Genomic DNA, 12,549 nt, shown 5'->3' with positions numbered 1-12,549 from the left:
TGTAATTTACGCCAAAGTCTGTCCTTACCATCCCATCCGAATGTTGCAGCAGAAATCAAGACTCATCAGACCAAGCAACGTTTTTTAAATCTTCTTTTGTAGCCTCAGTGTCCTGTTCTTGGCTGACAGGAGTGGCACCTGGTGTGGTCTTCTGCTGCTGTAGCCCATGTGCTTCATGGTTCAATGTGTTGTGTGTTCAGAGATGCTCTTCTGGATACCTCGGTTGTAAGGAGTGGTTATTTGAGTTACTGTTCCCTTCCTATCAGCTCCAACCAGTCTGGCCATTCTCCTCTGACCTCCGACCTCTGGCATCAACAAGGCATTTTCGCCCAGAGCACTGCTGCTCACTGGATATTTTCTCTTTTTCGGACCATCGTCTTTAAACCCTAGAGATGGTTGTGCGTGAAATTCCCAGTAGATCAGCAGTTTCTGAAATACTCAGACTGGCCGTCTGGCACCAACAACCATGCCACCTTCAAAGTCACTTAAATCACCTTTCTTCCCCATTCTGATGCTTAGGGTTAGGGTTAGCAGCAGATTGTCTTTACCATGTCTAAATGCCTAAATGCATTGAGTTCCTGCCATGTGATTGGCCTATTAGATATTTGCATTAACGAGCAGTTGGTGGGGGGACTGAAGGGGGTAATTGCCCAGGGCACCATACAAGCTAGAACCGACACTATAGAATAATAGTGGCTGTAAATAGAACTGGACAACATCTGCACTTATGCACAAGCCCTTAGCCACATTTTCAGAACGCATATATATAAAAATGAGACATTGCTTCAAGGAATACATAAATAAAAATGTTTATTTTTGGTCATAATTTACATGAGTTTATTTTGTATTTTGTGGCACAATTGAAATATGAAATATTTCAGTTTAGTCTTAACTAATATGATCAAATTCAATTTCAGTGATAGATTTTCAAAAATTTTAATTTGTGCATTGAAACAGTGAGAGGAAAAATATATTTGTGTCTTAACTAAAACATCACATTCACCCTTTTAACAGAAAAAACAGAGTAATACAAACAATGTGTATTTGTGCATGAAACTACAGTAAATACAGTCTGGATAAATATTCTCACAAGGCCACTTCAGTGTTTTATTAAGTGTAAATACACCATCTTGTAAAATATAAAATATCAGTGGCGTTATACACTGATCTAAAGGGATGAACGCTGGGATTTTAAATGCATCCCATACAGTAAAGTGAAGTGAAGGCCCAACCTTATTGCCTTACTTATAAAACTTGCTAATACAAAATCTATCGAAATCCAAATCAATAGATTGGACAGGCAACTGTACTGTGTATTGCCTAGTTAACATGGTCACATTAATACCTGAAACAAACACTTTCCATCTAATAATGTTCTGAGGGTTAGGGAATTAAATAATGTAGCAATACTCTTGTATCTAAAACCTCTTTTCACTGCATCTTGCAACTGAATAAAGGTTTCTATATACATTTATTTAGTCCAGTGTATCTTGACTTATGATACATTTAGTGAGTAGGTCACAACCTAAACAGTAGCCAGACTCATTAAATATATAGCATTTGCTGTGTGAAATAGCACCTCAGCTAAATTTCCCTGAAGGTTAATGTTTTATTTTATAAAAGTTTCTTTATAATTTTTTATAATGTTAGCAAAGATCGTCCACTACAGAGCACTATAGAACCTGCAGCTCTGAGCTAAAATACAAGTGAGTGAACGGTCCACAAAACTCATAGTTTAGTTTAAATGGTCAATCTAAGTCTAGAAATACATTTTGCTCAAAACAGTAAAAAATATGCACAAAAGCTACAATAAGATTTTGACTTTACATTTCTTTGTTTAAAATATATTAAGAGAATTTTAAATTCTATTTATGTTTTTATTTGTTGAATGGATTTTTTATTCGGCAGGATGAATTAACTGAATTACCTGGGTTCCTGGTTTACTGTTCAGTTTTCACTATTGCTTTTCAGAACATATTTATTCCCCTTATCAAACTACGGAGCATTCATTTTTGTAATTAGTGGCAAATCTGTCGCTGTACATAATGAAGTGTAGATGACTTAGTCTAACTGTGTTACAAAATTCATGTTATGCAGGCAAAAAAGCCCAAGTACTGATGTGGAAAATGAAATACAGTAGGCATAGAGTGTCCATCTAGCTTATGCAGGATAGACACTGTGGCTGTGGCACAGCTGAGATAGCAGTATTCAGCTGCACATTCAACGGAGCATCAGTAGTACATAACTGGTTACATAAAGTTTCCTAAAACTACAATCATAGGCAATTCCTCTCCACCAACAAACAGTGACTGCAGGTATAACAGTCAACGACTATCTGGCTGTAGGAATACAAATAAAGGTGGCTTCTTTCTTGAGTTTAGATGAGTGAATCTACGCTAACCTCACAGAAAGTATTAACAGCATATTTATAGCACACCTGGCAGGGCAGCCCGCTTTGCTGCAACATGGAGCGTAAAGTTTATACCTGCAAATATGATCAGCATGTTCAACTGATGAGCAGAGTTGGATATTTCAGCTAGGCATCATAAGAAATAAATATCCCATACTCACAATCAAAATGAATTAATTATTCAAAACACCCATGGTATTAATCCTAATGAAAATGTCCATATTCAAAAGGTACTTAAATCTGTACTGACAAATAATAAAGCATGTCAATAAAAGTATACAAGGTCTGTGAGGCAATGGACACAAATTAATGTTAAGTTTTGCCTAACACAGAAACAATATATAAACTCCCACTTTGTGAAACATTGAACTTGGTTGTCTTCCTATTTTTTTCACCAGTATTATAGACACACATATGTAAATAAAACAGCTCCTCATCATTCTAACATGCACATTTGCTCCTGTCTGAGCTCTCCGAGATGTCGGGGTTGGTGGGTCCATTGACTCGGACGGTCCCATCAGGGATCCAGGACTTGTCAACGCATCGTTCCATCCTCTTCATGATAAGATCCAGCAGGACGTCCACAGCTTGGTTCACGTTCTGCCCATTTGCAGCACTTGTCTCAAAGTATGGGACTCTGCATGGAGGAAAATAGCTGTTTTAAAACCAGGATCACAGACCACTGATACCAATTGCAACATAACACAAATCTTTGGGTTAAGAGACAAAAAGGACCTTAAAGGGCGTGGCTGGAGAAATGTTATGTTTTTCTAACTTTCAGCTGGGCCCATTAAAAGTCCAAAAACCAACAAACTTTAGTCCGTCTAAAAACATTAATTCCTACAGAGGAAGAAAATGGTTCTCAAACATATATTTTTAAAAGGGCTCAGGAAATTCCAGGAGACTAGTTTTTAAACCTCAAACCTTTAGTATGTATCAGAGCATTTTTGGGGGACTATCTTCAGCTGCAGATTAATACACATTTGGTATGTTGGGAGGGGGGGTTTGGGGGTGGATCAACTCAAAATGAACCACCAAGCATGTCACCCAATGTGTTATGTGCAGAGACGGCTTTGGATGACATGGTATGTTATGTCATATTATGTTTTATATATATATATATGGGCAAACATCCACTATAATATCTGTGTTTTTAGTAAAGGTGTGTCTAATAGGTCCAGAGCAAGATATTTTAAACGTGCGCAAATATTTGCTTTTCAAGGAGGACTAATTTAGTTCTCAGTTCTCCTGACACAGACTTTGGCAAACAATGCAGCCACTGCCTTCTTGACAAATGTTTGAGGGAGAGGTTCATGTACAGATGATTCAAAACTGGGACATACCCGTACTTCTCTGCCAGCTCACGGGCCTCTTCTTCACTGACTGCTCTCTGATCTGCCAGGTCACATTTGTTGCCACACAGAACGATGTCTGGATTTTCGCAGTATGCGTGAATCTGTAACTGACCTGAAAGACATTCATTCAGCGATTTGTTGTTTATATATTTATCTTTACTTGTGAGAAGGATATCCCGCTGTCACTAATAAGTTATAGGGGCCTGAAATAAGAAATGTGAGCACAGACGTTGCAGCAGCCCGGGACAGAATAAAATTAGCAGAGAAAGAATTATTAATAACTGGAAGATTACACACTTAATCACACAATATTTCGGATCTAACAACAATTTAGTGTCAATTCTACATGAGCCACGTACAAAAAGCTTTTGTGCACATATAAGTAACAAGAAATGTAATATCATTAAAAGTCCTGTGCACTTGTACTTGTCTTAATCAAATGATTCCTGTGTTGATTATCGATAGAATCATCGGTTTTAATGACTGAGAATGTCCACTTTGCATGATACAACAGACGACATACTCATCCAGTTTCTGACGTTGAGGAAACTTTGCTCATTTGTGAGGTCAAACAGCAGGAGGAAACCCATTGCATCTCTGAAGAACGCAGTCGTCAAACTCCGAAACCTGAAATTATCCAGGAAAAAAAACACTTCATGAGAAATAGAACTAATTATGGTAGAGACATATTTAAAAACAACTGAGGAGAAGTCCAGGTTTCAGAAAGGTGACAAAGTTTTAGTTGAAGTACTTCATGTACCTCTCTTGTCCTGCAGTGTCCCACAGCTGCATGTGGATTTTCTGTCCTTTACCTGAAGATCCATCAGGACCTGTTGATTTGTAGACCTGAGTGAAACAGAGACAAGTGATGTCAAACTTACTGGATGTTCTCTGCGCTACATTTAAGTACAAACTATAAAACAAAGCCCAAAACATCCCATCTCAGTCCAGATCGGACATATTCAGGAACATGGGTTGTTGTTACTGACGGCCTGACAGAAGATATTTGTAAATTAGAGCGTAGTGTGACAAGAATGAACAGGCATACTTTGCATCATCCATCCTGCTACTCTAGTTAAATAAATGATCTAAATAGGTGTGCTGAAAGTTGTTGAGCAGTCTATGAGGAGAGCAACCAACAGCCAGGCCTCAAACTACTCAGTGGCTCTGGATACTTAGGTAGTATTATTGATGGTTCTCACTGGAGAGACTGTGCTCAGCCCACTGTCGAGGTGCGGTGGCCAGAAACTCTGAAAATCTTTATGCCACAAAATGAAAATAGATTTAAGGCAACTCTGACTTTATAAACCTCAACCATTTAAAGCCAATGTTAATTTGTATTTTCTATATCTATGTGTGAGCCATGTACTGTGTGTGTGTGTGTGTGAGAGAGAGCATGCTGTAAATGGAAAAATAATGTATATTTCTATGCCAGCAATCACCATTAAAATCAATACCTACATACACATTGTATTCTGCATTATATCTTTATTCCCCCAGCAGTACGTCAAATACAAATCTTGCACTTCAGTGGTGTGAAAAGATTTAACATGCCCGACTGTTATTCAAAACAGTTTGAATCCGTCCATCCATGTATTAATCTGGTGTTTCCTGGTAAGCCAGGTGCCAGCTGCTTGCAGAAACATGCCTGTGATATTCAGGTTTCAGCCAACAGTTTAGGAAGTAACTGCAATAAAGGGCCCAGAATTAAGTAAAATGTATTTCACATTTCATTGAAAAATTATCACCATTTTTTCTTTGAACTCTGTCAACACTGCATCACTTTGGGGAATTGCAACACACACTTACCTGCCACCAGACATGCAGCACAGCTCTGGGTTGTCTGAAGACACATTATGTTACTTATTGTGCTTTAACCCTGGTGACTATTTGTGACATTTACAAAAGCTACTCTGTAAGTGAAAGTTTTACAGTTGATGCAATTTTTCAAATCATCTTTATATTTCAATCAGAAGTTATGAAAACACATCTTATAAAGAGATAGTAGCAATGATGGACATTCAATAACTTAACATAACTGACCGAATGCCCAGTATAACCATGATAAAACAATTACTCAAGCATATTCTTGGAGCCAGAGGTCAGCAGCGCTAAAGAGGAAATATTGAGTAAACATGAACACTGTTCAGCTGTTTGCCAACTGTATGAAGTGTTTATTCTTAAGGAGGGTGCTGTCGCTGTGCACCAACATTAGTCATTACTCAGATTTCTGTTGCAATATTCATCAGTAGTCTTTTGTTACACAAGTGTTACTTAATGGTGTGGGAATGTATTTAAGCTCCTAATAAGGCAGCCATAAGTGTTTGTAGCACACTCAAGGAAAAGTCAAATCAGAAGAGTCGAGCCTAAAAATCCATGTTGTGCTTTTACTGAAGAACTGAATGAAGGAAATCCCAACAATTTCATTGCCGTCTTGAGAAAAGTGTACCACTTTATTCAAAACCGACTAAACTTACCACTCGTTTTTCTCTGAAGTCTATCCCGACTGTAGTGATGAACTTGGAGTTAAACTTTCCATCTGTGTATTGGTAGAGGAAGCTTGTTTTTCCCACACCAGAATCACCGAGGGCCAGGAATTTGATGAGGTAATCATACTCCCCATCAGACATAGTGAGACCTTAATTTCTGAAACACACAAACAAAACAATTCAGTCAACCATCAATCACACTATTTGGCAGAGAAATTAATCTCAAAATAATGTGCCATTTCTTTGTTTTTTTAATCTCCCAGATGACACGATTGAGCTCTGACAAGAAGCTAGCCATGATATATTAAATTACAAAATGCAACAAGTGATGCAACAGGTTTTTTTTTGTGTGAAATCAGTTTATCTATAATCTAATGGACCAGTGAAAAGGCATCAGTGACACCATATAGGCTTATCTTACCAAGTATTAACTGTGCATACTTGCTAAGTACCTCTATAGATATTGGACCATGGCCTGACTTTCATTTCCTACATTTTTCCCTACACACTTTCAAAGTAACAGGAGAAACAGACAACACATGCGTTTCTGTTCTCTTATTACAGTTATAAGTTATAACATCTGTACACAAATTAATAGAGGTAGTATTTGTTCTATACATTTTGGAAGTATAGGTTCAAATCATTTTGAAAGTGTATTAGTACAGATTTCCTTACACAGATTACACTTACACAGTGAGAATGAGAAGCGCCCTACAAAACCTCCTGGATGTAACATTCTCGTTTGTAATGGTCGACTAATTCCAGTCAAAATAATCAAGAGAAAGTGTGGATGCATCATATGACCACTGCGTAGAAGGTATTCAGACAAGTCTTACATTCTTTCAGTGTAACCCCCCTGAACCTTTCATCTGGAAACATAAGCAGCTTATGGTCTTGTGCAAAATCAAGATCCACGATAAATGCCCTGGGATGGAAACATTTTTTTTCAAGCACTGAGCTAAGACCACTGAACCCTACAACTATGAAGTCCACCTGTTTTGACAGAGGAATACTTTATTTAAAAGACTTTATTTATCACTTTTAAAAGCCATAGGTCTTTCCATTAAAAGCTACTAGATTTTGGAAGATTCGGGCCGATGAGCTTGTTCATTAAGAGATATTATACCAAATCTGGAAACTCCTGATTGATGAAATGATCATTTGTGTATGACATTTCTTTAATTCTAAACAAAATCCCTTTAGGTTCATCATGTTGATGTCCTCATGTTTGCTATAAAAAGCCTCCATAAGCACTGACATAATATATATATATATATACTGTATATATACACAATAAACTGTTAAGCAGCTTTATGTTGGTCGATGAAAACCACGTTCCTCAGACCACATCATGCACGTCTTTAAATTAACACGTGAGCAAGAACACTAACTATCTGAAAACTCAAAACTTCTGTCACTTTTCATCTTTCCTTACCCCACTTTCCTCTGATCTTCCGTTCGAAGGCCCTGTTGGCGCAATATACAGTGCATTGAGCCAATTTATTAGGTACCCCAAGCTAAAACTATAGCAGTCTTACACAACAGCCCTGCAGTATTTGTGGAGGTTTTAATGTTCAGTGTTGTTGTTACTGTTTTAGAAAGGTGCTGATTCATGTTCATGAGCACTCTGCAGAATGTAGTTTGTGGTGCTGTTGAACTGTATAGAGTTATATTTGACCGTGTTTGTAAGATTTTGCCCACCCCATTTATATCAACAATGACAGACCTCCTAACTGGCCATAAAGTTGAATCAATACTCGTAAGAGAATTCTTTAGAGCTTAGGTCCGATGCGATCTGACAGCTAAGGGCCAAATTAATCAGCACGTATGAATTATTTTTATACCCAGGTTTCTGGCATCATCATTAAAAACCCTGACAAAAAAACTTGACTCACTAGATGATGTGTGGTTCAGTAAAAACAGGTCACAGAAGTGACAGTCAAGCAAAACCACACAGCTGGAGATATAGATTGTGTCTGCACATTTCTGTAGACTATTATCAGGCTAATCAGAGACCTCCTTACTGAGCCCTGTGTGAAAACGTGAATGTTAGCGAGTACTATAATGAAAAGACACTAAATGCTCATACATAATATAGTATGCCTAATACAAATAGCTGTGCAAATATCTAAAATTACAAGGCCATTTCCTATTCATACTGCACTTCCCAGTCCTATAACAGCTGTAAAAAGGAAGTGAGCTCTGATGGCAGAGTATGATCTTGCGTTGTGTAAGGCAAGAAAACACTTACAGCAGAAAGCAATGAGAAAGAACACGTATTATCCTAATTACCACTTTACACAAAAGGTGCATTTACAAGTATTTACAAGCAGCATTTACACTGATCAGAGATTAACACCAGTGACTGGTTTTAATATTGTGGCTGATATGTGTAAATAGCAATCCAAACCTGACTGTGACGCATATCTTAACAAAATTAACTGGTGTCATCAACAACAACAAAAACAATATTTTATCTTTTACTGGGCTATATATACAGTAAGATATACTACATCCCGTCATATGTTGTGAGAGACAATATCAGCTTTAAAAAAGCTAAATCAATATTTCTTTTTTTTCATCTACCAAACCAGTACTTTTTTTCTTTTTAATGGGAGTATGCCATTTAATACAGTCATTTTAACAACTATGACATCATCTAATGCCAGTAGTAGCAGTAGGTCAGTATCAGTGCAGATGACCCAATTATATGCCAATGTCAATTATATTACCAACTGGTTAAAGCAGCCACCTGCAGCGACCATGAGAAGCCCAAAAGCTCCATGCTCACCGATGGGCTTTCTGGTCATTTAATCTGTTTGGTACAACTGAATGCACCTCTAAAGGACGTAACATATTGGAATGACAGGGACCTCAAACATCTGCATTTTGACCAAATCTCGAGGCCCCATCTTGTAGAGAGGCCCTGAGTTCAAATCTAGTGTTAAAGCCTTTTTAGTTTCAGCACACATTGTGGTTATATGGTGTCTAGAAAATTACCACAAACTAATTACTTACTAATATACAATGTGCAGAAAGTGGGAGAAACAGGGATCAGTAGGTTTCCACAATGCATTTTGGCCCCCTAGTGTGTTAATCTGGCCCTGAGTGCATCCCTATTAATTTTAAGTTTAAAAACCTATTTAATTGCCCGTGTTGCACCTGCATTTGCACAATGACTTCATGACTTAAAATCCATATCTGTAACAGCCAGTGAAGCTGAAAGAAAATACTGCATAGTCTTCAAAGAAAGAAACATATCAGTTCTACAAATGATGCTTGTAGGTAGTGTAGTTATGGGTATACGGGGCTACACCATGTTGGACTGTCTGAATCAGTGGCAGCAGGACTGGTCTTATGTATTTCAGTGGTTTTAGATGACACTTTGGTTGGAAGTACCATTCAGGTTGTCTCTAGGATGGTTGTAGTGCATTTCATGCTGTATCTGTCTTATGTTGTCCATCTGTAACTTATATTGCCTCTCTTGGCAAACACATTCAGGCAAGACAGACTTTTAATCTCAGTGACTCTTTCATGTTTAAATAAAGTTTTAGTGGAAACAGAGAAACTCTGAGCTGCACCTTGATATCTGCTGACATTTTCTCATGCAGTGGGAGTGGACATAGTAGCTGTGTTTGCCAGGCTACTACCACCTATGTAGACCAGCAAACAAAAGACAGCTTTAATCATGTGTCAGGGAGAAGTGGAAGACCCACCCTGGGCAGCTGTCCAACAGAGAGGCAGGCAGCTCCTTGGGAAAATCCGGATGTGAACATAAACTTCAGCTTAACTACTCAAGATGAAAAGGGTGCAGAGCTATGGTGATGTACGAGAATAAAACATGATGAACACCAAGCATCTTTAAAAAACCTTTGGCTGCCAGAGCTGTCAGCTATCTAGTCATTAAAATACCTTGCAAGCATTTACCTACAGTCAAGCAGAGCAGCAGCAGCAGCAGCAGCAGAAAGAGGCAGTAAGAGGCTCGTTATAAAACTCATTCCCATGCTGAGAAACACAAACAAAACTCAAATCGATTAACTGAAACAAACTGAAAATCTAATGACCCTCAGCTGGTCCTCATGTGGCTGTCACTGCTGGTCTGGTGACCTCTTAGGCAAGAAATAATCACCTTTCTTTTTTCTTTCTTTCTTTCATTTATTTATTAACTTATTATGGATCCTGCCTTGAAGACTAAATTGGATGCAACTTCCCAGCGTCCCTTTGTCAGACATACTGTAGCCTACTCGTGTGTCAAACATGCCTCAACACAGTGGCACATGTTAATAACTCGTAGTCCTGCCTGAAGAGAGAGACGTGGGTGCTCAGCGTGTAACAGTTACTGAGCTAGAAGTGGAAAAAGCCAACAGCTCTGAGGAGACGATAAGGCAGGTGGAAAAATGTTTTCCTAAGCGCTTTGATATAAGTGAGGGTCAGTCGGACAGGCGGGTCTGTGCACAGATTGAAGCCGACGATCGGCTGGATTGAAGTTAAAAGCAAAGTTTTCAGCCTGTCGCTAACTCCTGACAGATGCTACAGCCTGGTTTTCTTCGACTGACATTTCCTGAAACACAAGTGAACATCTCGTACTCACCGGCCCCCGGGGCGTAGCTGCTGCGCGCTGTGTCGTGTTAGGAAAAGCAGTAATAAGTGACCGCTGAAGACTTTAGGAAAGGCGAGTAAATGAGGACTTCACTTTCTCCGTCTCCTTTGGGCCATTAGTCGACATGAGAGCGGCTTCATCAACACTGAACACCACCTTTACTTTCCGCGGTTGACGTGTGTTGAGAACAGCTCCTCCCCACGGAGTGATCACTCACAGCCGGATAACTGAAGGGGAAACGGGCGTTACAACACTCTGACTACCAGAGCTGCAGTTACTGGAGTATTTCTCCTTCGTGCTACTCCACTACATTTCATTGGGATATATTGTGCTCTCTACAGTGGTGGGAAGTAACTAACTATATTTACTCAAATGAATACATTGAATTTAATTCAAATTTGAAAAAAAAGATTAGACAATTACTTCAGAGGGGCTCTTGCCCAAATAATATATAATTGAACAGCAGATTTCCCCCTCTCCTTTCTTCCTAGCATTGTGCCCATTTCCTGTGGGCCAATTAACATTAAATATGAACTACCACTGCAGCTTCCTAAATGCAAATGCTTAAGGCTATATGTACATATATTGAATTTTCATGTATGAAATATATTTACATATAGAATAAAAACACATATGTAAAATTTACATATCAAACCTATTAGAAGTTAGAACAATTTCATATATTGACATATGTCTTGCCCATAGGCTACAAATGTATGTAAGTTTATGTATGTTTGCTTGTATTGTAAACATATGTTACATGAATATATATCCATCCAAAACAATCCATTTAAAGTACAGTATATACAATGTTTTGGTATATTTTCCGAGGATTGATTAAAAAGAGCAACGCATTTTATATGTCAGCATGTTCATCATAAGGTTTGCTGGGTAACGCTGTTTTAAAAGTGATAGCATGACCAAAACTGTGACAGTTCACAAACCAAGACCTCTGTTTATTGTCTGGTGGATATTCAGCAATAACACTAGAACTGACTGACTCTCAGTCACACAGTAAACTATACTAATTGACTAACTTAAGTGTCACACTCAACCTAAACCCACCTTACTTAATTACAAATTGGAGGTAGGCTACTTGTACTTTACTTGTGTATTTATACTTCATGGCACTTTATACTTTTTCTTGACCACAGTTCAAAGAGAAATATTGTACTTTTTACTAAATAAAGGATAGGTTCACAGTTTTTCCAAGTCTGTTATAAGATAAGTCAGGTGCCCTAATGGACACTGAAACAAGTTTATCTTGCTTTAATTATGCCTCTTGTTCATACAGTCCATTCAGAGATCACTTCTTACTGTGATTCCAGCGGAAGTGATGGGGGACAAACTTCACAGGCCTTGTCAACAGAGATGGAGGTAGACAGTGAAGAGAGAAAAGAAGAGAGGCGGAGGGAAGCATAACCTACAGTATAACAGCGAGATTACAAGACTGGATATTGTGAATCCAACAATAGCTCTAAAAAGGTTTCATTTTAATAGGAAATGTATGTTTAATGGCCAGATTTGGCAGCTAATGTTATTAAAATATAATATTTGATCTATATTATAATCAATGGCCAATTTAGCAGCTAAGGTTACTGACATTTTTTCACATTACTTTCACTGTGCTGTAATTTTTTACCTTAATATTATTTTTTTAGTGGGCAACACTGCAAGGTTGAGTAACTGTCACTA

General features: G+C 38.2%; 1 protein-coding gene across 1 annotated transcript; it reads right to left on the bottom strand.

Moving 5' to 3' along the window:
• Nucleotides 1-920: 920 nt before the first annotated feature.
• rab27a (RAB27A, member RAS oncogene family) lies at nt 921-11,070 on the bottom strand. The gene is made up of 6 exons (XM_022745745.1): nt 10,846-11,070; nt 6,243-6,411; nt 4,526-4,611; nt 4,289-4,392; nt 3,754-3,877; nt 921-3,047 (listed from the first exon to the last, which is right to left on the bottom strand). Exons 2-6 carry the CDS (start codon nt 6,393-6,395, stop codon nt 2,852-2,854), a joined length of 663 nt encoding a protein of 220 aa, XP_022601466.1. The 5' UTR covers nt 6,396-6,411; nt 10,846-11,070; the 3' UTR covers nt 921-2,851.
• Between the last annotated feature and the right edge of the window lie 1,479 nt (nt 11,071-12,549).

The sequence above is a fragment of the Seriola dumerili genome, unplaced genomic scaffold, assembly GCF_002260705.1.
Source record: "Seriola dumerili isolate Sdu_G_001 unplaced genomic scaffold, Sdu_1.0 BDQW01000003.1, whole genome shotgun sequence".
Classification (NCBI taxonomy): domain Eukaryota; kingdom Metazoa; phylum Chordata; class Actinopteri; order Carangiformes; family Carangidae; genus Seriola; species Seriola dumerili.
The sequence above is the reverse complement of the archived record's forward strand: the minus strand, read 5'-3'. Positions and strand labels throughout refer to the sequence as shown.

Bases quoted from the DNA above. Each gene is read 5' to 3' on its own strand.
- rab27a (XM_022745745.1), bottom strand. From the start codon at position 6,395: ATGTCTGATGGGGAGTATGATTACCTCATCAAATTCCTGGCCCTCGGT. The intron at 4,393-4,525 runs GTACATGAAGTA...GGATAATTTCAG, and splicing joins GACACTGCAGGACAAGAGAG to GTTTCGGAGTTTGACGACTG. The intron at 3,878-4,288 runs GTATGTCGTCTG...AATGTCTTTCAG, and splicing joins CAACGTCAGAAACTGGATGA to GTCAGTTACAGATTCACGCA.